Source organism: Tarenaya hassleriana, unplaced genomic scaffold (assembly GCF_000463585.1).
Source record: "Tarenaya hassleriana unplaced genomic scaffold, ASM46358v1 Cleome86, whole genome shotgun sequence".
NCBI classification, from domain to species: domain Eukaryota; kingdom Viridiplantae; phylum Streptophyta; class Magnoliopsida; order Brassicales; family Cleomaceae; genus Tarenaya; species Tarenaya hassleriana.
Genome location: NW_010971018.1, coordinates 78,264 through 106,096, shown reverse-complemented (window position 1 = coordinate 106,096; position 27,833 = coordinate 78,264). Strand labels below are relative to the sequence as shown.

Below are 27,833 nucleotides of genomic sequence, written 5' to 3'. Positions count from 1 at the left end.
TTCATTATCAAATGAACTGATTTGAAGATGGATCAAAACTCTCATCGTGTTGTTGAATTATTTCATGTATTCTCTTTAATATTGACTTTTACATGATCTTCAATTCAATCTTAGGGGAACGTTAAAATGAAGAAACAAATATATGTTTAAGAAAATTAAAGTTGATTGAAAGTGATTATAGAGATGATTGAGAGAAATTGAAGATAAAAAATCAATTAACAAATAATGTTAATTGTATCAAGTATCTCTTGATTTATTTATTTTCATCATATATTATTTATTTGTAAACTACTTTCTTCAATTATTTTGTTATTTTTTTTCTATAAATACATGAGTTATTTTCATTATAAAAAATATAATAAGAAGAGATGTAGTAATAAACGATTTTCTATTATTTTTTTTCTTTGATTTCGTATTTTAATTTTCAAGATTATATTGTTTTGGGTTTAGTTCGAGCAAGATAAATTGCTGGGAGGAAAATTAAAATCTAAATAAAACTAGATTATATTGGATGTGATTTAAAATGTTTCGATTATGTTGCTTCAAATCAAAAAACCGATCTTTTTAATCCAACCAACCAATTTATCACCCCGACCAAAAACCGAGTAGAACCCGTAATTGATATCGTTGAAACTATCTGTGTCCCTGTGATCGACCCTAGAATACTACGATTGATCCGTGCACTTGCGGTAGTTGCATCTAGAAAATAAAACGAGATTAGATCACACCCTATATCGAAATCAACTGTTCAGCTTTTGTGTACACCAAGACAAGTAGTATTCACGCAGTACCCCTTCCCTCTCTTTAATAAGTTCATTTATTGCGCCGATTATGACCATAAGATAACACATGGTAGTTTTAATCAGGTACTCTGGAGAACTATCCCTTTTGTCATTCTCATAGAAGCGGCATATTTCATACTTATTATATGAAATTTTTCTTTGAGAACATCTCATTATACTTCACTTTCATAGGACATAACATAATTTTTAAGAGTATAAATTCAACCTTACCAATTTGTATCACTTTTATCGTAGGAATGTGAAGAGACATTAGTCTCGAGAGTGATCCCATCGACCCTCCACAATATGTTGTCTTATCGGACCTAACATTGGTGGTTTTTCTAAATATAGATGAATGGTAAAACAAAGATATTGAAAGGAAAAGTATTTGTGGAATGCGGAATCGCAAAACACGTAAAAAGATATGAGTAGTAGTTGACCTAGTTCACTGTAATCATTTATACGTGTCAATATTTGGCATTTACACAATAATTATTTATTTGTTTTTTTTAAAGAATAATTATTTATTTGTCTTAACTGTGGATTGTGGTTATACATTGAAATGATATTTTTTTACCGTCTTTATCAATGAACCATGAGTCATATTAAATACGTTTATTATAATAAAGAAAAATCTCATATAAATACCTCAATTTTACAAAATATAAATAAATTTTTAAACCTTTAATTTTATCTAATTGATACCTCAAATATTAAAATGTTCCAAATGGATACCCAACTCATGAAATCGAGAGCAATTTACAACCTCGATTCATTTTTATGTTGGAATTAACATACAATTTATACATCATCGTCAGAGTCGAAGTTGTGAATTCTTATCGATTACTTGAGTTTTTTTTGTTGAAAATTAACATGTAATTTATATGTCGTCGTTAGAGTTGAGATTGAGAATTACCATCGATTTCATGAGTTAAGATATCGATTTGAAACACTCCACTATTCGAAGTATCAATTTGGAACATTTTAATATTTGAGATATCAATTAGATCAAATTAAAAGTTAAAATATTTATTTGGTACATTTTGTATAGTTTTGGATGTTTATATGAGATTTTTCCTAATAATTAAAATCTCATTGTATTATTTATTCAATTAATAATAGAGCAGTGACTATAATGATGGGTGAAAAATCGCTATATGCATTTGTTCGGTCATATGTAAAGAACTTAAAGAAGCTAATAAAAATAACTAATATCAAATGTATGTGCATATGTCTATTTAATCTACATGTACGCATGACATGCAGTAAATACATGTCTATTTAACTGGCATGTATGTGTGACATACAAGAAAATAAAAAAAAAAACCGTTACAAGCATGAAAATGAGAATTATAGGAGTTTTTAAAAAACCTCTATTTAAAACCACATTAGAATTGGTTTGTTTTGGATTATGTGTGTCAACTAATATATTAAAAAATTTAGTTTTCATATGTAAAAATTAGTAGGTTATTCAGAATTTTTTTATATTATATGCATAACCTAATCTTTTATAAAATCTAGTTTTCATGTGTAATAATTGGTGGTAGACTAATGAAGATTTTAGTTAAGCAATTAAGATTAAAAAATTTGCCATATGGATGATGATGTGAATACTGATATATAATCACCATAAGTATTGAAACCAAACTTTATATATATATATATATATATATAAAAGATTTATAAACCAATCAAAATTTAGAGAACAACCACAAGATGTTTAGGTGTGTTCACATCATCTTTTAAACCTTATTTTTTTTATTTAATAGATTCATTTAAAATATTGACACATTTAAATAAATTTATTTGTTATTTTCTTTCATTTTTTACATAACGATTAATTTTCTAAAAAAAAATCTTTTATTTATAAAACACGATAAATATTCTAATGAGGTGAATTGATATTTTCAAGATACAAAACCGACTAGTTTGATCCGGCTCAACCCGATTCGATTTGAACTAAGTCCGTTTTTAGTTCAACCCTTCTAGGACCGGTTTTACCGGCTAGAAATATTTTGCATCGATCCAAATCACTTCAACTCGTGAAACTCATGAATCAAATAAAAATTTTAACGATAATAACATATTTAAAAATTAATATAAATAAAAAATAAAAATAATAATATTTTTTGAAACGAATCTTCTCAGAAACCCATGTATCAAGTATCTCTTGATTTATTTATTTTCATCATATATTATTTATTTGTAAACTAGTTTCTTCAATTATTTTGTTATTTTTTTTCTATAAATACATGAGTTATTTTCATTATAAAAAACATAATAAGAAGAGATGTAGTAATAAACGATTTTCTATTATTATTTTTCTTTGATTTGGTATTTTAATTTTCAAGATTATATTGTTTTGGGTTTAGTTCGAGCAAGATAAATTGATGGGAGGAAAATTAAAATCTAAATAAAACCAGATTATATTGGATGTGATTTAAAATGTTTCGATTATGTTGCTTCAAACCAAAAAACCGATCTTTTTAATCCAACCAACCAATTTATCACCCCGACCAAAAACCGAGTAGAACCCGTAATTGATATCGTTGAAACTATTTGTGTCCCTGTGATCGACCCTAGAATACTACGATTGACCCGGCACTTGCGGTAGTTGCATCTAGGAAATAAAACGAGATTAGATCACACCCTAGATCGACATCAACTGTTCAGCTTTTGTGTACACCAAGACAAGTAGTATTCACGCAGTACCCCTTCCCTCTCTTTAATAAGTTCATTTATTGCGCCGATTATGACCATAAGATAACACATGGTAGTTTTAATCAGGTACTCTGGAGAACTATCCCTTTTGTCATTCTCATAGAAGCGGCATATTTCATACTTATTATATGAAATTTTTCTTTGAGAACATCTCATTATACTTCACTTTCATAGGACATAACATAATTTTTAAGAGTATAAATTCAACCTTACCAATTTGTATCACTTTTATCGTAGGAATGTGAAGAGACATTAGTCTCGAGAGTGATCCCATCGACCCTCCACAATATGTTGTCTTATCGGACCTAACATTGGTGGTTTTTCTAAATATAGATGAATGGTAAAACAAAGATATTGAAAGGAAAAGTATTTGTGGAATGCGGAATCGCAAAACACGTAAAAAGATATGAGTAGTAGTTGACCTAGTTCACTGTAATCATTTATACGTGTCAATATTTGGCATTTACACAATAATTATTTATTTGTTTTTTTTAAAGAATAATTATTTATTTGTCTTAACTGTGGATTGTGGTTATACATTGAAATGATATTTTTTTACCGTCTTTATCAATGAACCATGAGTCATATTAAATACGTTTATTATAATAAAGAAAAATCTCATATAAATACCTCAATTTTACAAAATATAAATAAATTTTTAAACCTTTAATTTTATCTAATTGATACCTCAAATGTTAAAATGTTCTAAATGGATACCCAACTCATGAAATCGAGAGTAATTTACAACCTCGATTCATTTTTATGTTGGAATTAACATACAATTTATACATCATCGTCAGAGTCGAAGTTGTGAATTCTTATCGATTTCTTGAGTTTTGTTTTTGTTGAAAATTAACATGTAATTTATATGTCGTCGTTAGAGTTGAGATTGAGAATTACCATCGATTTCATGAGTTAAGATATCGATTTGAAATACACCACTATTCGAAGTATCAATTTGGAACATTTTAATATTTGAGATATCAATTAGATCAAATTAAAAGTTAAAATATTTATTTGGTACATTTTGTATAGTTTTGGATGTTTATATGAGATTTTTCCTAATAATTAAAATCTCATTGTATTATTTATTCAATTAATAATAGAGCAGTGACTATAATGATGGGTGGAAAATCGCTATATGCATTTGTTCGGTCATATGTAAAGAACTTAAAGAAGCTAATAAAAATAACTAATATCAAATGTATGTGCATATGTCTATTTAATCTACATGTACGCATGACATGCAGTAAATACATGTCTATTTAACTGGCATGTATGTGTGATATACAAGAAAATGAAAAAAAAAAACCGTTACAAGCATGAAAATGAGAATTATAGGAGTTTTAAAAGAAACCTCTATTTAAAACCACATTAGAATTGGTTTGTTTTGGATTATGTGTGTCAACTAATATATTAAAAAATTTAGTTTTCATATGTAAAAATTAGTAGGTTATTCAGAATTTTTTTATATTATATGTATAACCTAATCTTTTATAAAATCTAGTTTTCATGTGTAATAATTGGTGGTAGACTAATGAATTTTCATATAACTAATGAAGATTTTAGTTAAGCAATTAAGATTAAAAAATTTGCCATATGGATGATAATGTGAATACTGATATATAATCACCATAAGTATTGAAACCAAACTTTATATATATATATATATAAAAGATTTATAAACCAATCAAAATTTAGAGAACAACCACAAGATGTTTAGGTGTGTTCACATAATCTTTTAAACCTTATTTTTTTTATTTAATAGATTCATTTAAAATATTGACACATTTAAATAAATTTATTTGTTATTTTCTTTCATTTTTTACATAACGATTAATTTTCTAAAAAAAAAAATTTATTTATAAAACACGATAAATATTCTAATGAGGTGAATTGATATTTTCAAGATACAAAACCGGCTAGTTTGATCCGGCTCAACCCGATTCGATTTGAACTAAGTCCGTTTTTAGTTCAACCCTTCTAGGACCGGTTTTACCGGCTAGAAATATTTTGCATCGATCCAAATCACTTCAACTTGTGAAACTCATGAATCAAATAAAAATGTTAACGATAATAACATATTTAAAAATTAATATAAATAAAAAATAAAAATAATAATTTTTTTTGAAAATTGGCCCAAGGCGAGCTCCGCTCATGACGAGCTGACTCGTCGGACCGTGCCACCGTGGGGGGAATATTACTCAAATAACCCACTTGGGTCGCAGCAATTTCAGTGTACACCACCGAAAAAAAAATTTCAATTTTAACCCACTTTTCGGTTGGAAAAGTCCGAAATACCCTTTTCGTTTTATTTTTTGTGACCTTATTACGACTAATATATAACTGATATACCACTAAAATAAGATAGATGATTTTTTTGCCACCTTTTTTAGAATCAATTGTAACTATATTTAGAATTAATTACGAAGTCGTAATAACGAAGTTGTTTTCGAATGGATAAAAATCGTATATTCATTAAGGGTAATTTCGTCTTTTCATGCAAAAAGTGTTATGTTTTTTTTGGTGTACACGTGAAATAGATGCGACCCAAGTGAGACATTTGAGTAAAATTCCCCCGCTGTGGTTCATATATGCAAAATTGGCTCCGCTGATATCTGCTTTTGATAGAAACGAGCTGGACTTAGGGGCTTATATGGGACACGTGTAACTAAATGATTTGTCTGTGATTTTCTTTCCTCACCCTTGCCACAATCCTTCGCAGGGTTTAAGCTACTGAGAAGAAACGAATCTTCTCAGAAACCCTAAAACTCCCCAGAGAATCACTGTGAAGATGGAATTGCAAGCTCTTTGCTTTGGACTCTCTGTTCCGAGATTTGGATTATCAACTCGAAATTTTGTCTCACATCCTCCTGTATGTTCAATTTCTTGAAAGAATGGTGAAAGTTTGACCCGTTGGATTCTCTCTCTGCCTTATCCGAAGTTTGCGATTTTTTTTCTGATTGTAGGGTTCTTCGAGATATTCAACAAATCAAAGTTTTCGTCTCAGAGTTCCTTCGAGACGTGAGTATCGTTTGTTTTCACGAGGTTTTAAGTTCATTTCCTTGTTCTCCGTTTGCAGAGTCAGAATGTGTTTGGCAGCTGAGAAAATCCCCCATGTTTTTCATGTTATCCGTGATGAAATTACAGTGTTCGCTGTAAAGTGGGTTCCCTTCCTTTTTCTGTTCTTCCTTTGTTTCAGACAGCTTTGCTTCTGGGTTTCGAGATGCTCCACATTGTGCATTAAGTCTGAATCGAGGAGGTGTAATATGTTTGGCTCGATCCGAATCAGACCTCGAATCTAAGAACTTGGAGAAGCGTAACATACGTGATGGAGCCGAGCCTTTCCGTGGAAAACCGGGTTCCATTTCGTTCCAGGGTCTAACGCATCAGCTCGTGGAAGAAAGTAAACTGGTTTCGGGACCATTCCAGGAAGAGAAGGGTTCATTCCTGTGGGTTTTGGCCCCTGTTGCTTTGATATCATCCTTGATTCTTCCGCAGTTCTTTCTAAGCGGTGCCATTGAAGTTTGGTTCAAAAACGACATCCTCATAGGTAAGAGTTTGGCTGCCTTGGTTTATGTGTTTAGATGTTTTGAAGGGTTTTGAGTTGTCTAGCTGTAAGAATGTCAGATGGATCACAGATCTGTTCGGGTCTGAAAGTTCAAGATTTTAAACTCTGTGATTTCTTAGATTCTCATCATACCGCTAACATTTATGCCATTCGTAGCAGTGTCTGGGTTTGGTTTCTGGCCGAATTTATCGGGCTTTGAGACTTGTAATTTTTATTTCATGCTGCAGAAATTGTCGCTTCTATTTGCTTTGAGGCGATGTTTTATGCTGGCCTCGCAACGTTTCTGTCTGTAACTGACCGTGTGCAAAGGCCATACTTAGACTTCAGTTCCAAGAGATGGGGTCTAATCACGGGGCTAAGGGGATACCTGTCATCTGCATTTCTCGCTATGGGTCTAAAAGTTGTAGTCCCACTATTTGCTCTCTACATGAACTGGCCAGCTCTAGGGATAGATGCATTGATCGCCGTCCTTCCTTTCTTGGTTGGTTGTGCGGTTCAACGAGCTTTCGAGGCCCATCTTGAAAGACGTGGCTCATCATGCTGGCCTGTCGTTCCCATAATTTTCGAGGTAAATGATGTTTTGATTTGGCTGTTGTCGCAATAATTTCAGCATGGTTTCTACATCACGCCGAATGCGGAAGCTCTGAATTTGATTGATGTCGTATTAATTCTCATATACAGCTCTTTATCCTGGAGATTTTCTGGTTTTTAATGTAGTGTAAGGTTTATAGGAACAGGATGCACTTTTGGTGATTGTTAATAGAAATTTAATCGGAATTATGCTCCTGTTTTCATGTTGAGCTTTCAATGTGTCATTGCAGGTATATAGGATGTATCAGCTGACAAGAGCTGCCACTTTTATTCAAAGGCTAATGTTCCTACTGAAAGATGCTCCATCAAGTCCAGTAGTGGCAGAGAGAGGTGTAGCCCTTGTTGGTATGGTCGTGAGTTTCCAATTCCTGGCTATCGTTTGCCTCTGGTCACTTATCACATTTCTCTTACGCCTCTTCCCGTCCAGACCTGTAGCCGAAAACTATTGATTCCGTGTGCAATGCTGCACATGTAGCCCATTGAGTCTGCTTCTTGTCTTCATTTTTTCCCATTTCATAGGAAATTAGCTTTATAGCGTTTATGCAATAGGATGTTTGAGTTAACAATTTCTCCTGCAGCATTTCGCCCTATAAAGTTTTGTTGTCCGTATATAGAGCTCGGCTTTTGTTGTAGGTTACAGCTCAAGATCTGAAATGAGAGTGGTCATATAATTTTCAGTCTTTTATACAAACCCAGAGTTGATTTTGCCCTACATTTTGCGGGTTTCGGTTACCAGTAATCTCCGCATGAGCATCTTCCATCTCTGAAATGATGAAACCGCTTGTTGTCTCTAACAACGAACTCTCGATCTTCAATACTTGATAAGATCTTGATGAAGTTGTGACAGTCTCCGCATATCCTTAGATTTTTCATTACTCTTATCGTCGTCCCGGGAGGCGTGCTGATAAGCCCAAAGGCAATGGCTAACCTTTCACTATGATGCATCAATGCTTTCTCCTTAGCTTCTTCATCAACATCATGGAGAACATACCTTGTGTCTGGTAAGTAGCCTGCTTCTCTTACTTCCTTTCCTAAAGACTTTAGCTTTTGTAAGGCCTTGCTTCTATCAGGATTAGCTCCATTCTTGTCTGGAGTAAGGTTGTTGTCTCTGTCCCCTTTCAAACCCGATGACGAGATACGAGGTTTGGAATATCTTCGCAGCGGGTTTTTAACGGCTGAGTTTTGCCTGAACCTGATATCTCTGTTGCTATGGTTATCTGAACTTTTACTTGTAGTTCCTTTGTTCCTGGATTCGTAGAGCGTCTCAAACTCTTTGGAGAAAACGTTTGTGGGTTTGCCTAGAAATCTCAAACCGAGTTCACGGACTGTTTTTTCGACATGGAAAAGCTCGAAATCGGCACAAACCTGAAGCATTCGGATGATTTCGGATTGGTCCAGGTTCGTTTTTTCTGTTTCAAGTTTCCTTAGCAGTTGTGTAGCTGCATCTACTCTCCCTTCCTGGCACAACCGTTTGAATTCAAAGCTTATACCTTTTCGAGCATCAGCAAAGCTTCCGACTTGCTGATGAGCCGCCATTGCCGTTGTTCTTGAAATCTTCACCACCGATGCGCTTTGATGAAACAACGAAAGGGTTCCTCTCTCGAGAGGAATTGTCGTCCTGACGAGAGGTGAAGAGCAGAAGCTCATTCTTTGTGGTGTTTTTTACGAGATAAGCTTTCTTTGGAGGTAAATTTGAGCACAGAGAGAGATAGAGAGAGAGATTATAAGCGCCCATCCACAAATATCTACAAGCAGTAGATATTTATATGCAACCCGCCAAACAAAGCATTGCTCTTATAGATAAGATTGTACCATTCGGACAAAATACAGTATTAGTGTTACAAAATGGTGGTAAATCCTCAACTGCCATTCCGACAAAATGGGTTATTACCAAAGTGATAAGATACGCAATGCTTTGGTTGAGTGTTCCATCAATGACTCATTCATTCTGAGATGCTGTCTGCTTTCCAAAGATCAGTATCGAGAACTGTTCTCTTTTCGATTCCAAGCTGGAAAACTTCGGAAAACTCCTTCAGCAACGATTCACGAGCCATTTTGATCAACTGTAAATCATCCACTTCTCCATTTTCTCTGTGAGCTTTGGTTTCTTCAAGCATTCCCGATATGGTTCCGACCCGACGGTCTCTTATCCCACATGGAACTATCCAACTGAACGGTTTTAGATCCGTCGTGACATTTAGAGCAAGACCATGATATGTTATCCAGTGAGACACCCGGATACCTATTGCCGCCAATTTCTGGTCACCTATAATATCAAGAAAAGGTAATTCAGACACGATACGTTCTTGAATCGGGCCAACCCGACTCGCTTTACAGCCCTATCTATCGGGCATGCCATACATTCAATCAATGGCTATAACACTATGAAGCTTAAAGTCAAGGTTAGACCCTATCGTACCAACCCAAACACCGGTAAAACCTTCAAGACGGGAAGCCCTGATAGAGAAAGCGGAGGAAAGAACACGGATGACAACCTCCTCGAGCCTCCTCAGGTACCAATGAAGATCCATCTTGTGATTCCGGAGGTTGATTATAGGATACATAACTAGCTACAATTCCAACCACAAATTCATGTCAGATTGACACATAAAAACGAGGGTTCAAAACCAACATTTATACACTGATTTGAAAGTAAATATCAGCAAGAGGAGTGACATTGCCTAATAGCTAAGTCAAAAGCAGACAGCAAGGTGAAAGCAAGAATAAGGTTCCATAAAATAAGTTATCAGATAAAAGTCTGCATCCTTGTAGAATACGAATCCTTAATTCTTGAAATATACATATACGTATAGATTGACAAGATGCTCAGAAGCAAAGGTAGAACAAACCCACAAATATACAATATCTGAACCTTCAGATCAAAATTCCTTCCATTTTCTCATCGATTTCCATCTTCCTCACCAAACAAACAATCATAACTACTGTCACAAGCCGACAAGAATTGGCACAGACAATGGAAACACAAGGTTTACCTGACCAGGGCCGTGGTAGGTGACCTCACCGCCACGTTCAGTTCGATAAACATCGAACGGAGCATCATCTATGTCAAAATTAAGATAACCCTCCGAACTCCCGGTTCCCATCGTATAAACAGGACCGTGTTGTAGTAAGATTACAGTATCTGGGCAATCATGGTTACGATCAATCAGATCCTTTTTCTCCTTGACAATGTTTTTTTGCCATGACCAAGCTTTCTCGTACGGAACCAAACGGTTGTACAAGTCGAAGCACTCGCACCTGAAAGAGTACTTTAGCCATTGAAACCAAATCCAAGTGAATTCACGTTCCAATGAATCAATGCACGGAAGACGTTCGCCAAAATGCATGAATGAGACAACAAACGGAGAGTTTCTGAGAGAGAAGAAGATTTACTTTCTAGGGTTTCCGTGAATTCTTTTGTTCGAGATTCTGGCAGAACAGAAGATTCTGCTTCTGTCTCCATCACTAACACTGTGGAGACTGAACACCGTCTGCTTCGGAATCGAAAGAAAGCTTGATGCCATCGAAAAATCTATGCCTTGAAAGTAATTTGGAAGTGACGGGTCTCGAGAATTCGAAGAAGAAGAAGAAACATTCAAGAAACTTTTTCTTTTTCCCGATGGAATTTAACGCAGAGAGAGATTGAGATGAGAGAGGAGGACGGAGATGCCGAAGCAAAAACGACAAACAAACCCAGGAAATTCAAAAGGGTGGTTTAGAAATATAGGATAATGGAAAGGGGCATTTTTGTCTTTTCGTATACGGAGCCCTAGTTTCCACATTTCGCTATATAAATCCAATCATAGCCAATTTTTCCTCCATCGGGTAAGGTTCTCCGTTCCGAATTCCGATCCTTTTTCACCTTTCCTTTTTTTTTTCTATTGCTTAATTGGTAATTTGGAGATTCATTTTCATTTGTTCGATCGTTCATAAATTGTTTTGGAGATGAAATAAATATTTTTTTTGTTTTTTTTCGTATATCAATTACGAATCCTTAATTCTTGTTCTTCGACTTCAGAGGTTGTCTTCTCTTGTCTGGGAATCCTACTTCTGTTTTTTATTTTTGTGTGATTATGTATTAAATGGAAATTGTGGCGATGATGATGAAAAAATGACCTTTTATTTTATGATGGTTGATATTTGTGTGTATCAAATATCACAAAGATTACCTTCAAGCACTTTTGAGCCACAGTTTTTCTGAGTTTACATTTTCCGAATTTTAAAAATAATGCACCAATATTTTTTTATATAAATCTATTTAAATATAATTACATATAATTTAAATTGGGTATTACATATTGTAGACCAAATTTCATCTTCAGTTATATCCTCTCTTACAAATTTAGAGAACATAAGTTTTTCCAGTTTTTTTTCTCTTTGTTATTTTATTTCCCAGATCAAGGTTTTTATTTTGATGGGTTCAAGGTTTGTTGAGAGACTAAGCAAAAGAAGAATGTAAATTAAAATTAATTAAGCACAATTAGTGGCTGAATATTAATGGGCTGCATGCCACTTGATTTGGAAGCTAACATCAGTTTATTGAATATTCGGTTCATTATTTATGGCAAAAGTGAAACTATTTACATAAAAAAAAAAAGTGAAACTATTTAATAGGGATGTTCGTTCGGAATTTTCGTTTTAGAAAGGAAAAATCTTCACAAAAAAAAAACTGTGTAATCTTCTTTTGTGCTTAATTAATTTTAAATTTACATTTTCTTTTGCTTAGTCTCTCAACAAACCTTGAACCCATAAAAACAAACCCTATATTTTTTTTATTACTAAAAAAATCTTATATTTATACTTATTCATCTAAAAAATCTGTACTTTTGAAATATTAACAAAAAAAAACCTTATACTTTTTTTAGTGTAAAAAAACCCTATACTTATAATTTATTCGTCGAAAAAATCTTGTACTCTTAAAATGTTAGACAAAAAAACACTATACTTTTTTGAAAAAATCCCAAAAAAAACACTGAATTTTACAATTTTGACAAAAACACTAAATTTTAGTTTTTGTCAAATAAACATTAAACTTTTTAAACTAGTCTAAAAAAACACTAAACTTTTTAAATGATCCAAAAAATACATAAACTTTTCTGCGATTATCAAAAAAACACTGAACTTTTTTAATGATCCAAAAAAATACATGAACTTTTTTCGATTGTAAAAAAAAAATTAAGTAAAATAATCTGACGTGTTTGCATCTAATTGGGCCACGTCATTCATTTTGTTTATTTTGACAATCGTAGAAGAGTTAAGTGTTTATTTTATCAAATTTAAAAAGTTTAATGTTTATTTGATAAAATAAAAAGTTTAGTGTTTTTTTTTTGTCAAAATTGTAAAGTTGAGTGTTTTTTGGGATTTTCCCTACTTTTTTTATTACAAAAAAAACTTATACTTATAACTTATTCGCCAAAAAAAATCTTGTATTCTTAAAATATTAGATAAAAAAATCATGTATTTTTGTATTACCAAAAAAACCCTATACTTATAACTTATTCGCCGAAAAAATCATATACTTTATAAATTCTAACAAATAAAACCCTAATCGCAAAAGCCCAAAAAATACGGTAAAAAATTTGTTCAAACCGATATATACCCGAACCGAATCGAACCGATTAAAATTTCGGACAATTTTTTCGGTTGGGTTAGTTTCAGACAATTTTTTTACCGTCTAACATTTCACCGAATCGAACTGTATTGTTTGGAAAAATTTCAGATAAATTTTTTATCGTCTAACATTTCACCGTCTAATCATTAGGATTCTTATTGGTTGGAACTTCCAGTTATCTTGATTTCCCCGAATTGAATCGATTAAATTCTAGCAAATTTTTTTCGGTTGGGTTACTTTTTTCTGTTAATTTTTTTCACCGAATCGAACCCAACCTAAATATTTATCCGAAATTTTAATCGATTCGATTTCGATTCAGATATATATTGGTTCAGACAAATTTTTTACCGTATTTTTTTGGGAATTTGCGATTATAATTTTATTTGCTAGAATTTATAAAGTACAAGGTTTTTTCGGTGAATAAGTTATAAGTATAGAGTTTTTTTGTAATAAAAAAAATACAGAGTTTTTTTGTCTAACATTTTAATAGTATAAGGTTTTTTTTTGCGGATAAGTTATAAGTATAGGGTTTGTTTGGTAATAAAAAAAGTACAGGGTTTTTTTGTCTAATATTTTAAGAGTACATGATTTTTTCGGCGGATAAGTTATAAGTATAGGGTTTTTTTGTAATAAAAAAAGTATAAGGTTTTTTTGCTAATATTTCAAGAGTATATGGTTTTTTTAGCAAATAAGTATAAGTACGAAGATTTTTTAGTAATAAAAAAAAGTACAGGGTTTTTTTTGGCAACATCTGAAGAGTATAGGGTTTTTTGGCGATTTTCCCTTTTAGAAACGATTTATTCGGTATTCTAAAATTTGTATCAAATTAGTATTGTAATTATTCGGTTCGATTTTGATTTTAATATGATTTGGATTCGGTTTTTGTTAATAAAATTTAGTTTTTCTTTAAAAAAAATTGGTTTTTCGAGAATTTTTACAAAGTTCGGTTCGATTGTGAAAATTTTGATTTTATAAAAAAATATACTGGAATTTTGAATGGTAGGTTCATTAAAAATATCGAAAATTTCAGTTTCGTATCGTTCGGTTCTGAGAATCGAACCAAAATGCCCACTCCTACTATTAAGTTCGATCTAGTTAGAAAATAATAAAGTTAGTTGGTTGATATTGAAATCAAAATGATATCAAAACAAAAATAAAACGAATCTAAATTAAGAAAAACTTTCACCCCCGGGGTTATATGAGTTGAAAAAAAATATAATGCATGAGTTATATTATATGAAAATCTAATATCTGAATTATACTGATAAAGGATCACTTGAACAGGATTTGATCTTCCAAACCAAACTCCATAAAAAAATATATACTGAACCATAATTTTATTACCAAATTGGTAAGAATCATTGTATTTTCGATTCGATTCGATTTTTGAATGTACCAAGTAAGGGTGGGTGTTTTGTTTCGATTTCTCAGAACTGTACCAAACCGAAAATTTTGATATTATTTTCGAATCGTACCATTCAAAATTCTCAAACGATCTGTTTTTCTTAGAACCGAATTTTTCGTAACCAAAATGCCCATGCGTGTGTGCCCAAAGGATCATTTAGGACTCTCCTCCCGTATTCTCTACGCAAAGTCCCTCACGTCTTTCCGGTTTAATCATTCGAATGTGATACATGGAGGTCATTTCCTTCTTCGGGTGCATACTCAGAAACCGATTTCTCTCTGCTCCCTTTACTTTGATCAATCGCCTTAGGCATTCTATGTTTAGTTTGTGTTTCTCTCTTGATAGTTTTCTAGTATTCGATGGCAAACTCACACACACTGACAAAAGAACATGTTCCTGCTTGGCAGAGAACCCGAACCACTCTGAGCTGCACGAGGCCAGTGGACGAAACATGTGGACGGTGTGCGAGGTACGCGGCCGTCTTTCTCCTGCATCACCTCGCCACCACGCCTTGGCTTCGGCCTCTCGCCTCAGCATTTACCCTGGTCGTTTGGATACTCTGCGAGTACCTGGACCCTTAGCCACAACCTGCAAGATCGGATATCTGACCCTAACAAAGCTGAGAACAGTCGGACCGAGGAGACCTGAGAGAGTTCGGATATATAAAATATTTGGATATCCGATCTGTGCCTACCCGAAATACAGATAAAAAAACGCGACTATTTTGGGTTTCTCAAGCAAGCAACACAAATAAACATGATGACTAACACAAAGACGTATGCATCTACAGGGTGAATCGAGCTAATTGGTGAAAACGTTTTGAAGGAAAGAAGAAAAGCGTAAAGAAATTGGCAGAAGACATGTAATATGGTCCTCCCGGGTATAAACGTACCGATAACTTGCACTCTCTTTTCCTTTTTTCTTACATGTTTGCGAGAAGTTCTCTCATTTCCGTGACGGAAGGGACGTTTTCGTTGGGATAGACTTTCGCCACGAGCTGGACGAAGCTCTCGTACTTGTCCAGAAATTCCTTCTATTACAGAGAAAAAAACGTCGAAAATCATAAAAGGAACAAAAAATCGGATCATAATTGAAGTTAACATTCGGAATTCTGATAGGTTTAGTACCTTGCATTTGTCCCACAATGAGGGGAGCAACTCCTCTGATGTTAAATTCTTCTGCAGCTTCTTGTACATCGCCCCGATAGATTTGTCGACCTATAAATGATAAAAACCTAAGTGGTGCGAGCCCTATCATATTTGATTTTGTGAACAATACAGTGCAAGAACATCGTCTTACCCCAGAAAGGCTCGATTTTAGTACTTTTCGGAGTTCCATTTTTGACAAACCCAGCTGGAATGGAATCTGAAACGGTGAAATATGTATGTGAAAAACTCGTCATGGAATATAATAAAACGAGTTTCAACACTAGGAACTTCGAGGGAGATCCGAAAAACATAACTAACAAGTTCATGAACCGAGGTTGTCCTATTGTTAGTATTCCGACAGATCAAAGAATACGTAAAATATAGATATGCACTTATGCAGCAGTGAATCGCTTAAAGAGAAAGCAAAAACTATAAAACGGCAAATTAACTAACCTCTTCCGGGGCAATAGTGTACATAAAGTCCTCTATCTTTTTAGCAAACTGGAAAAGTCTTTCAAATTGCTGCAGAGACAAGCACATGCAAACGAAACTGTTAATACACTTTTAACTCTTGAGATTAAAAGTTTAACATTTGAACAAACGAAGAATCAGATTAAAGGGAAGCAATACTTACGTAGTAAATTATCATGCTGATGTGACGGGTACATGCTTGTTCGTAAGCTTCACTTGCCTGGTGATAGAATTTTGCTAAAGTGGGCACAACATTAGCCAGATCATACAGGCTGCGCATGAAAAAGCAATTTCAAAGTCGAAAAATGAGGGGAAAAGAAGAAGTATTGATCGTTTTTTTAACCATCAAGAAGATAAACTCATAGAAAAGCGGAAAATCGTACCTATTTTGAAAAGCAGCGTAATTTTCTAAAAGGAGAATATCGGCATATTTAGGATCTTGCTGTGCAATTTTCTCCAGAGTCACAAACATTATGCTTACCTGTAAGCCACCGGTGGTCAGACTTTGATGACGAAAGGAGAAAAATATTGCCTCTACCAAACACATACATGATGAAGCTACGCTAAATCTTATATGAATGGCAGCACAAAACAAACCAAATGAACTTTTGGGCCGGATATATACATTGCATAGAACGAGGATTGTAAGCAATTGGAGGTTGCACGTTTACTACATGACATGGCAAGAACAAACTAATTGCATTGTTTGTCTCTCATAATCTTACTGCCTGACCTCGTATTACGCTATAGAAAGAATGGTACTCACAAATTTTGTGTATGCCTGATCAACCAAATCCCTGGAATGTCCTTGAATGTACTGTTCCATACGAGTAGCAAGAGCTGCGAATCTATGAATATGAAATAACAATGTCAGAATAGCCTCAAAGGAACATTAGAAGATAGAAAAGAAGTGAAAATGCCAGATTTACAAGTTTTCGTTTACAGTCTTATCTCTGATAAACAACACTATCAGGAGATGGCATTTGAAGCCACACAGAAGTAAGTGGCATCGTCTAAAAGCTGAAAACATGTAGTGTTTTATGGGGAATAGAAATCCTTGGCATGGTAAAATCTAGATCAAAAGATTTGGTTTTCCGCAATTACCTTGGAATATATGACAAGACACCCATCTGTCTTACATTGCGTTCGTTTCTTTCAATTTGGTGACAAGCTTCATCAACGAACTGCAGTCAAATTCGAATTGGGATGGTGAGCAGCAGAGGAAGGAAGAATTGAAAAATAAATCCATGCACAAACGTACTCGGCTGAATTGCATAGAAACCCTCGACTCTAAATCACCAAGCAAAAGGCGAACAAAGCCAGCTGCATCAGCCTTCTGACCAGATAGATAACGTTCAGTTATCCCATGCATTGATATGCAACGTAGAGGATCTATTTTATACGCCCAGTCAACAACAGCATAGAAATCTTCCTGTAATTGCAAGATCCAGATCCATAAATTTGTAACGAGAATAAGATGTGATTGCTCTAGTAAATAGAAAATTGCACCATCTATCTAACATGGTAAAGGTGGCCATCTGGTGCATCTTACCTGGATTCCATCAAGCAAATCTTGAAGAGATTCATTCAAAGCTGACAGGTCTGCTGAGTTTTTACCTACAAAATTGAACGCCTTTTGCTTTCAAACATGTCCTATACTAAGAAGATCCAGAAACCAAAAGACTACATAATTTGAAGATGTCAGTAAAACTGTCCTAGTGGTGGAGACATTTAGAGATTACCAGAATTTTTGTCATTCTCATCAATGTCCATGATCCCCAAATCATCATCATCATTCTCATCGTCATCATTGGACTGTTTCTTATGATCATTGACAGCACCTCCTGGTGGGACAAGCGCTGGTACTTCAAAGCACATGAAGTGTGCAAAAAACGAACTCTGCAGGGTAAAGCAATGCATAACGAAGTTCTCGGAATATTGTTAGTCAGATAAAAAATTCCAGAAAGAAAATCATGAGCATGACAATCACCTCATCTACAAGAAGTGGGATAAAGATTGTCAGCATTTTTGCATAAGCATCTGAAACTGCAGAAGTATCGGTGTTTGCATTCTGATTGGAGCCTGTAGATCCTTCAAGCCAGACAGTAGGGTTTCTCGATACTTTTGTGCTTGCACGAAGCTCATTTGCAAATTCACGGGCCTAACGAATCCAAAGAAATAAAACTTCATTGACAGAAGCTGTATACTAGATGCTAAAAGAACAACGTCCATGTAATGTAAAAGGAAAATCCCTTGCTGGTATTTTTTTGGCAACCATTTTGTTTAGCAACTTCAATTAAATTAGCACACTCCATTAGATCTGTAGTCAAATTAAATTTTTGCTCCTGACCTCTCGGCGAAGGAGCAAGTTCAGGGAGCTGCAGTATGCTTTTCTCAAAGGCGCCAAACAGTTCTTATCAAGACTCTGTAAAAGAACGAAAAATCATTTAGAAAAGATGAAGACAGAATACTGAACTAGAACTTTCCGAAGTCAATTCAAGTTTGACCTTTAAATGTTGCAAAAGACGAGCATATGTTCTGCATTTATACCGCAAATCAGCATGATCAGGTCTCTTTAGCTGCCCTCTCTGTTTAACAGATGCACTGAACAATATTCAGAATCATCATCATGGAATTACATCTTAGAAAGATAGAGCATTTACAAAAGAAGTACCTGAGAAAAGTAGCTTTTGTCACTGATCATGAAATCTACCAAACTAGCAAAGTAGTTTCTCAAGAACTCAGAAGCTCTCCTTACAAAAGTAGCTTTTATTATTTCTAGTTCTGCTCGTTTCTCTTTTACCTGAAGGAAATGCAGTGACAGTAGCCAAATTCAGATAAAGGGCCACAACACGTACAAATGTATTCGAAATGCAGAAATTTTCGCAAATGATTCAAAACAACTCTTCAATTTTGTTTACTAGTTAGCAGAATTTAACCTATGTACCAAATTCAGTAAAAACTTGACAAGAACCAAATAAACCATACTTAATTGACTGCAAAACTAAGAATAATGCTACCATGTATCTAGACCACTTCACCTACCAGGATGATTTGGATGTCAGATTTAACTACTTTCACATTAATAATAATATCTTTGGGGAGGATTGATGGAATGGTGCGCGGAACAATAAAAAAGGAAGAAGAAAAGGGTAAGTGCATACAGCTCGCATTTTTGCATAGATTGGATCTAAGCTAGGCACTTCGAGAGCCTTTATAGCTTTAGCTAACCATTCGCACGCTTCGATGTTTTGTAGCATATGTGCTTCGTCGAACGAGCCTCCCGTGAGGGATGCTGAATACTACAAGCAGTAAAACTTCTATAAGTAACCAAATGGGGAGATGAGAAAGAAGTTTGAAGATAATAGAGATGATCATATTGCTAGTTGGAATGAATAGCAGACCTCAGAAGGAATACGCAGCCTCTCAAGAAGCTTATCAAGTTCCTCTATGAGAACTTTATTGTTTACAGACTGCATCTCTAACTTGTTGTTACGCGTTTCTATCTGCAGACCACCAGAGAAAGATACAAGCTGATGAGTAAAGCTATGAGGCACAAATAACACAAAAATAGTCAATTTTGCTAGATTACTGTTTTTCTTAAACAATCCGGAAGAAACCAACTTATGAACCACAAAGATTCTAAATTAATCAGTGTCTATGCCACGAGTTTAGAAACAGCATAAAACGGAAGTTTCTTAAATTCATAGAGATTGCTCTCACAATGGATGTCAAATGAACAAGAAGGATCTGAACTACAATGCTGAAGCTCAATTACAAAATGCAGCTTCCTACCGATTCAATGTCTTCCCTCATGTGTCTAAGTTTTACATTGAAGATTCCTAACCATTCATCCATGTCATCAACGATATTACTTGCCGCCTCAAGTCCTTGCAATACCTGCAAAATGAGAATAATAACAATTAAACAAGAAAATCAAATGTGTTCTTTTAAAATAAAGAAGCAAACTTTTAACTTTAAAAAAAACAATTCTAACAAAAAATAATTTGGTACAAAAGAAATTACCTCATCTACTAATGGTTCGCTTTCCAAAATTGCATGTACATTTGCTGCTTCAAGAGCATGAAGCTCTCGCTTCAGTCTTTCAGAAAATGCCTCAGCTTCCCCAATGCCCATGACATAACTGCATATCTCAATTAGATGAGTGTAGGGACTAAAATGGTAAACTCTAAAGGGAAGAGGCAGCTGCATAACCAAGTAGAAATGAGAAAACTGAAAGTAGAACCCTTGCCCATTAGTTTTTAAGGAGATACAGCTCCGTTTATTTTGAAGTGGACACGACACACATGAACAGAATTTAAAGGGCTTCAGATAATTGGCATCATGCTGGACGATATGCCTTTCTAGATTGATCAGGAACCTTATAGGTCAAATTTTCATGATTTTGTGGCAAGAATTCAATATGATTGCTAGTTGATTTTAGGCACTTAAGTTAGATACTATATCGGAATATTATTCATGCCATTTTCTTCTTTGACTAAACTTGTGATGAAACAGTAAGAAGCTTCTCTCCCGCTTTAATTATAATGTATATACCGGCTTTAAAATACATATGCATGCATATGTATAAGATAAGTCAAATTATTGAAAGCCAAATGACAGATATAACAAAACACATACGTTCCCAACAGGGCCTCCATGTCTTCTTCTTCAGCTTGAGAGACAAGTTCTTTCTCAACAGTAACTTTCAAGTCAGTTTCTGTCACTGCAGCAGCAACAGGCCCTAGCCCATCCTGCGTAGTCGTCTGAGTGGTGACTGTGGGAGTATTTTCCTAGACAAATAGTTTGGAACAGAATGTAAGCCAAAGAAGAGTCAACAATTGCAACGCATTACTTCAGTATCGAGGAAACTTAAAGAGAGATCGAAAAAGAGGACTTAAAAGGATGGATTTCTTAAAATACGAAATCTAAACTGGACTTCCAAAGCAGAAGAATTATTAACCACACCTTAGCCCAAAGGGCCATCTCCACAACATCGATACCAACAACTTTGGGAAGGCGACCCAACACATCCTTGCATATGTTTAATATGCAAATTAGAAGTCGGTTCCTACAACCAATATAAGGAACAGAGGTTGTCAAAAGTGAGCAAAACAACATCAACAAATCATTCATCATCTGTCATCCGCCCTTGACATCTTCTTGAAGTTAATATGTGCATTATTGACTGTATTACCTGTCATCAATATTGCGCATGGTCCACTGAGGAGGAGCGACACTCTGGCTCCTGAGATTATCAAATCCCTAAAATACTTTGCATCAGGAAAAGACAAGGGAACACGACAAATATTGAACACAATATTACAATTTCCACTGCAAAGTGAAGTTTTAGCAGTACCAGGGTAAAAGTGCATCCACTTGGATCATTCGTTACGACTTCCACCTTTGAAAGATGCTTGAGCTTGTACAATTTAGCAGGCTGAATAAACACCAAAAAGAGAAAAACAGAAACATCATCAGTTACATGAACTTCCATAAGTTAGACCACTATCATATAGTTTCTCTTCCTTATACGTTAATCAGCCATATCAATTTCTCAGGAAACTCCAGTTTGGATCAAGAAAAGAAAATTGACCTCAAGAACTCCTCCGGTTGAGTACTTCATGACACGAAGAAATGCTTTCTTCCGCTGGCCCTTTGATTTGACTGCAGAAAGGATGGACCAATGCTCGGTCCATCAGTTGAACTATCACAAACCCAATGATATTTATCGATGCATCTTGAAATATAGAACCTAAGGTAACATGTTTTCTAATGGACTCAGAGCCTGTCTTCACATAATCATGGGTATCCCCTCTCTAACTGGGTTTTTTTCCTCTCAAAAAAACTTTGTTACGACATTAAAGAGACTCAAAATCGAGACAGTCCATAAGAAGAGGCCTCACACTACACATTCATCAAGTACATCCAAAAATCCTGCTCCCAGATAGCATACCCTCCTCAAGGTCCAAAAACTCTTGCCCTAACTATTTGGATACTGTCCCACTGCAAAACAACACTAATGATTCTTCACGCAGCCTTCGGAATTTGATATCGCAAAACATCTCACTCCTACCAATTCAATTACCTCAACTCGACTCTTCCGCTATAAGAAATAATTACTACTGTGATTCATAATCCACACTCGAAAACATACGAATAACACTCTCGCACATCAGATTTGAACAATTAAGGCACAAATCAACCAAAAGCGAATATCAACCAGAAATCTCAGGCACAGAAAGCAGAATTTTCCAAATGGTAATTAAAACTCAGGATCAAACGCGTCAAATGAACAGGGAGACGTAACTGGAAAGAGCGAGAACCCTAGGCTTGGCCATTTGTCGGCCCAATTTGCCGGACTTTCCCCAGATCCCGCGACTCTTAGCGACGCGAATCGACATGACGATCTGTTGCTTGGTTCCTTCGATCGCCGCCTCGCAAGCTCTCCGGAGATCGCCATCGTCGGCGCTTGATTTCGCCATTGTTGTACCTTCTCTCTCTTCTCGTCGAAGAGAAAAAATGGTCGGATGAATCACCAGGCGATCATGTGAGAACGAGCCAAGAGCAAAATGAGCCTTAAAATTAAATTAACTAATTTCGGAAAAATACAAAAATAATTATTAAGAAAAATACGGATTTACTTTGGCATTCGAAAAAAAATGTAGAGAATATTTTTCATTAGTTTTAAAAAAACAATAAAAACAATATATAATCATATTTTAATTAAAATTTTATTCTATACAACTTTGTTGTACGATGAGAACCAATAATTTTAAAATCTAATATATTTTAATAAAAATGAATTTAAATAAAATTCGAATGAAATTTAATAATCAACTAAATATATTTTTCTTAAAAAGTAAAATTCAAATTGAATTCCGAAATAATTTTTTAGAAATCTAAAAGAAGCTCGGTGTGCCACGTCAAAGGAATGGATGAGAATAAAAGGGTAAAATTTTGAACGAATGAAAGAATTTTGGTCTTCATTTGGGAAAATTCATTATGGAGAAAGTTTTGGTACGGTTATTTAGAATCGAACTTATATCGAATAAAAAAAATTTCGATTTTTAAATTAAATCATTCAAAATTTTCGAATGTTAATTTTTTCTGTAAAACTAAATTTTCTGAAAGTTAATCGAGGCGAAGCGAATTTTTAAAAAATTCGAAAAACAAAAAAATTTTATAAAAAAATCTAAAATTTTCATAATAAAAACTATAAGCGAAATCGAACCGAATATGATTGATATAATAAATGATTGATACATATTTTTATAGAACTAAAAAACTAAACCGAATCATTTTCAACTCAAACCCGAATCAAATACCGAAGCAAGACATCCCAAATGAATTATATTATGCCTTAATGCCATGTTCGGGGGAAAAAACAATCGGTGACGTGGCGCCACTTGTAAAAAAGCACGTGTATATTATTTAACTTATAAATTTCAAGTAGTTAAACATTTGATTTCAGGGCTCATTAACAAAATAATTAAAAAATAATTTCACGAGTTCTTCCTTTGAATGTACACTCCTTTACATTTTTTCAAATAAAAACTCAACCCAAACATCTATAATCAAGATTATGTGGTTAAATATCCAAAGATTAAATTAATTGTTTTTCATAATAATGATATTTGTGGTTGACAAAACTAAATAAAAAGTAAAAACCATATTAGTAATTACTGGTAAAAAAAATACTCATTTATAAAAGATCAACGGTTCTAACTGTGTGAGATCTGTCGGGGAACCTAAGCATAAGCTTAAGACGATAAGTGGTTACAGAATCTTCACTGCCCAAAACTGCAAAAACAGCAATCCCACGAGCGAAGGCAAAAGCTCCTGTCCCTCCTACAATGTCGAGAACCTCCTCGTCCTTGTGTTCCATCTCCCTTGCCCTAACACTCACACTCCCTTTATACTCCGTCCCCGTCTCGAACGTCAGGTAAATTACGTTAAAATCCGATCTGGCAAACTCCTCCTGTGGGATGATGAATCCCTGAGCCTTCCCGACTACCCGAGACGTGTTCTCGGGACCCTCGGTGAGTGCCCGATGGAAAATCAACGCTCCTCCTCGGGGTGATGATACCATTTGCTTGTGATGCGGGCGATGATGGTAAGGGCGTGAGAAAGGGGAGGATCGGGCTCGGGGTTGTTGGACGTATAAGGAGAAGGAGATTAGAGATTCCGACGGGTTATTTTCAGGCACGGGCGAAAACAAGGTCAGAAGAAGAACGACGAGAATGGCGGCAGCAACTGCGGATAGGAAGATGATTCGGGCAAGCATGATGATGATGAAGAAGAAGAAGAGGAAGAGAAAGTGATACTTTTCTAACACAAATCTTAGGTTTTTTAATGGTGGATAAGTGGTTTTGGTCTTAACTACTCCTACAACACTAACTAATCTCCTTTCTGTCTTGATCTGCATAGAAGAACTTTCCTACTTACTCCATAACCATAACTTCTCAGAAGATCAATCCAAAAGAAAAACGAAAAAATCCAGCTAGCCGTTACATTTCAATACCAAGAACGATCTAAATAACAAAAGAATCGGGATTGTTCGGGTATAGAACTCACCGGAGAATCACTGGTTCAGAAGGGGCTTTGCCTTGCGAACATGGCCGATGCTATTGACGAGATCTTTTCGTGTACAGACAGGGAATATGTTGATGTTCTTGAGTACTTTCAAGCGCCAAAGAACATAAGGGAAACTCAACTGGTCCCGAGAAGTAAAGCGGACGACTTCATTGAACCAGAGGCACAAAAATAGATTGGTTAATGGAGTGTGTTCCCTCACAATCACAGATGCTTCGGATAACGCTGCATGGAAACAAGAGATTTAAAAGAATACATTAGGTGAATGACCAGATAATGTATAAGTAGTAAAATTTCTGGCATTCATCGATGAAAACAATTCTGACATCTGCTACAATATAAAGTGAGGAGCCTATGCAAAGGATATATGAGAAATGGAAGCGAGAAGAACCAGTCATATGCTTTCCAAGCATCTGGGTTATGTTCTCGCTACGAAAGAAGAAAACCCAACTCGGGTATTTGTGACTCCGAAGGAACAAGACAACTCCAGTGTTAAATTTAGCTGGATTCTGATACTCAAAGATAAATGTACCTTTCTTTCCGTTAAATCTTTTATCTTCGGGAAGCTTGTCTTGCCGATACTGATTCAGCTGCACCTCAACTTCTTCTGGGGTAGCTTTATGTTTCTTGACAACAGCCTTTGCTTCATCATATACACTGCTACGAGCCCCATGTTCCGAAATTGCAAGAACAGAATTGGTTCGCCAAAGAAGAGCCTCTAGTACCCCTAGAGGATCTCTCCTAAACTGGGACTTCGAGTCTACCCAAATCGAATATTTGGCATTTGGGAAGAGGCGATGGGGCAACATCTGACAAAAATGGAGGCATTGAAATCTAAATGAAGACATTTGACATTATTTGCATATATGCATGTGCAAGAAATGAAAACGGAATATGGTGGCTCCAAGCCAATTTAAGAAAATGCAAGAACGAAATGGGGGAAAATAATTGCTGAGGTGACCAATCATGATCAAGAAAAAGACCATATAACATTCTCAGTCAAGAAAAACAAGGAAATACACTGATCAATTTTAAGGTAAATGAGTTCTCAATTGAGCCAGATAATATCAGCACATACACGGTAAGTGAAAATAGGGAGAAGTTAGCAGAGGCAGAAGTTCGTGGATCCAAAGGGGAAGACATGGGAATGGACATATATGGCTAAGCAACAAGAAATCGAAGCCCAGTGAATTCAATCAGTATATGCATCAAGGAGAATAACCTAATACAGAACCATACATTACCTTTGGGATTTTCCCGTTAAGCCTTTGGTCCGTAAAGGGCAGGTCCCTTACAACCACAATTCGCCATTTCCCTATATAGCCATTCTCATCAATCTTATGACCCTCTGTATCTTGGGCAGCAAGAGTAATCTCATCCCAAAATGCGACATAACAGACCTATATCCACAAAATTCACTTAACGTTACACAAAGCTAACTCAGTATATAACAAATTAGTTTCGAGAGCAGAGGATGAAAGTTATGACATTTACCCACAGTGACCAACCTTTTGACTTGATGCCTTTGACATTCCGATGGGTTGATAAAGGTCATCTCCCCCACCAAACGCACAAGTAGACACTACTGCTTTACATGTTTGCATAAACCTTTTGTCCCCATCAGATATCCTAAATCCTCCATTTTCATTGAAAAACCCGCAATGCACAGTCATCTTTTCACTAACCTGCAGCAAAGATACCAAGGGGAATCACAGGAAAATAAATCAGCAACCAAGATGTTATAGGCAGACTAGAAATCTCCCAGAATTATAGAAAACCCAAGCTCTTAGTCTGTAGAGTTACCAACTCATGACCTGAAAACTCTTCTCTCTCTCGGCAAAAGTTTGGTTTCCTGTGAATAGATTAAAACGGGTCCCGTTGGTCCCCTGCCAACGCAGAGCCATCTTCTCTTCCATAGAAGAAGTGCCCGTATCAGATAGATACACAACTTCTCGCACGGGAGAACCTGAATCTTTACGCTCCGGGAAATCAAGAAGCTCGAGGTCATCAGGAGGCAGCAGCTTCAAACAAGCTAGACAATCCACAAATCATGTCTCAATTATCAATCTGTCCCTCATTTGCAATCTTTTCATATAAAGAACATCCGTAGACAGAGTGCTCAAATCATAGTATCATTCTTGGGTTTCATTCACATGACATCAATCAATACATGGGCTTATTCAGTCACACAACACAGCAGAAATAATTGTAAACATCACTACATTCATCTATCGGCCCTAAAGATCCAGACGTGGGTACTTCAAAACCCAAAACCCACAACAAATTTTCGCCAACATTGTTGGAAAAATCTCCCTTTCGGCAATTGCACACGCAGAAACAAATCAAATTCCATTCTCAATAAACCAATTTCATTACCGTATCCTGTTCAGATTTCATATGCCAGTGACAAAACAATTCGGAAACGGAAATTCTGAGGAAGAAAGGACAGGATCGAGCTTACGTTCTCTAACGCCATCTACAACCCTCGTCGTTGGATCCAATCTGTTCAAATTTCCCTCATTCTTCTTGCTCGGACTCGCTTTCTTCTCCCGCTCCTTCAACTGACTGAGTTCCGAACTCGCTCCGCCGCCGGATTTCCTTCCGATCCTCGTCGCTTCGAAGACGAGCAGTCCAACTGCGAGAAGAAATATCAAGACGACCCAGTACCTCAGGAAGAGCCTCAGAACCCGGCGAGGCAACTCACCGTTGGCTCGGTGACTGAGTTTCTTGCGCTTCCTACGGGAGCGGGCTCGGATCCGATTCATCTCGTCGGGCTCGTCATCCGAAACCGAGATCGATACACTGTTGTTGGTGCTGGGGCTGCTGAACATTGTGATTTCACCAAATGGATCGAACCGATCTCCGATGGTTCCTCCGAGATGAGAACGAACGAAATCTCCAAAAGGTTGATGACGAAGAAATGCAGTGCTTGGCGCAA

The 27,833-nt window shown here is 35.6% G+C and overlaps 6 protein-coding genes across 9 annotated transcripts; 1 reads left to right on the top strand and 5 right to left on the bottom strand.

Annotated features, from left to right (window-relative positions):
- Positions 1 to 6,222: 6,222 nt before the first annotated feature.
- LOC104803397 lies at positions 6,223 to 8,356 on the top strand. The gene is made up of 5 exons (XM_010527329.2): positions 6,223 to 6,378; positions 6,473 to 6,527; positions 6,706 to 7,056; positions 7,302 to 7,642; positions 7,896 to 8,356. The coding sequence occupies exons 1-5, from the start codon at positions 6,298 to 6,300 to the stop codon at positions 8,112 to 8,114; spliced, it is 1,047 nt and encodes a 348-aa protein (XP_010525631.1). The 5' UTR covers positions 6,223 to 6,297; the 3' UTR covers positions 8,115 to 8,356.
- On the bottom strand, positions 8,313 to 9,392 carry LOC104803398 (pentatricopeptide repeat-containing protein DWY1, chloroplastic). The gene has a single exon (XM_010527330.2). The coding sequence runs from the start codon at positions 9,310 to 9,312 to the stop codon at positions 8,395 to 8,397; it is 918 nt and encodes a 305-aa protein (XP_010525632.1). The 5' UTR covers positions 9,313 to 9,392; the 3' UTR covers positions 8,313 to 8,394.
- A 50-nt stretch (positions 9,393 to 9,442) lies between these two features.
- Positions 9,443 to 11,393, bottom strand: LOC104803396 (plastidial lipoyltransferase 2-like). The gene is made up of 4 exons (XM_010527328.2): positions 11,059 to 11,393; positions 10,659 to 10,923; positions 10,085 to 10,235; positions 9,443 to 9,931 (listed from the first exon to the last, which is right to left on the bottom strand). The coding sequence occupies exons 1-4, from the start codon at positions 11,187 to 11,189 to the stop codon at positions 9,609 to 9,611; spliced, it is 870 nt and encodes a 289-aa protein (XP_010525630.1). The 5' UTR covers positions 11,190 to 11,393; the 3' UTR covers positions 9,443 to 9,608.
- Positions 11,394 to 15,381: 3,988 nt separating this feature from the next.
- Positions 15,382 to 22,860, bottom strand: LOC104803395 (exocyst complex component SEC3A). Its single transcript, XM_010527327.1, has 25 exons — positions 22,611 to 22,860; positions 21,897 to 21,967; positions 21,660 to 21,740; positions 21,498 to 21,565; positions 21,269 to 21,371; positions 20,942 to 21,093; positions 20,327 to 20,444; positions 20,096 to 20,200; positions 19,705 to 19,806; positions 19,465 to 19,602; positions 18,975 to 19,103; positions 18,808 to 18,888; positions 18,651 to 18,725; positions 18,291 to 18,461; positions 18,043 to 18,199; positions 17,853 to 17,917; positions 17,562 to 17,732; positions 17,405 to 17,484; positions 17,067 to 17,148; positions 16,684 to 16,781; positions 16,464 to 16,572; positions 16,283 to 16,351; positions 15,981 to 16,046; positions 15,809 to 15,898; positions 15,382 to 15,714 (listed from the first exon to the last, which is right to left on the bottom strand). Exons 1-25 carry the CDS (start codon positions 22,783 to 22,785, stop codon positions 15,604 to 15,606), a joined length of 2,667 nt encoding a protein of 888 aa, XP_010525629.1. The 5' UTR covers positions 22,786 to 22,860; the 3' UTR covers positions 15,382 to 15,603.
- Positions 22,861 to 23,986: 1,126 nt separating this feature from the next.
- LOC104803393 (dirigent protein 11) lies at positions 23,987 to 24,750 on the bottom strand. Its single transcript, XM_010527322.2, has one exon. It carries the CDS (start codon positions 24,726 to 24,728, stop codon positions 24,006 to 24,008), a length of 723 nt encoding a protein of 240 aa, XP_010525624.2. The 5' UTR covers positions 24,729 to 24,750; the 3' UTR covers positions 23,987 to 24,005.
- On the bottom strand, positions 24,464 to 27,833 carry LOC104803394. 4 transcript variants are annotated; one of them, XM_010527326.2, is made up of 7 exons: positions 27,357 to 27,726; positions 26,710 to 26,927; positions 26,404 to 26,580; positions 26,140 to 26,295; positions 25,428 to 25,704; positions 24,878 to 25,120; positions 24,464 to 24,556 (listed from the first exon to the last, which is right to left on the bottom strand). In XM_010527326.2, exons 1-6 carry the CDS (start codon positions 27,724 to 27,726, stop codon positions 24,885 to 24,887), a joined length of 1,434 nt encoding a protein of 477 aa, XP_010525628.1. In that variant the 3' UTR covers positions 24,464 to 24,556; positions 24,878 to 24,884. The 4 variants fall into 4 exon arrangements, with proteins under 4 accessions (XP_010525628.1, XP_019056847.1, XP_010525626.1 ...); XM_019201302.1 differs by lacking the exon at positions 24,464 to 24,556 and adding an exon at positions 24,630 to 24,722; XM_010527324.2 differs by lacking the exon at positions 24,464 to 24,556 and adding an exon at positions 24,669 to 24,761.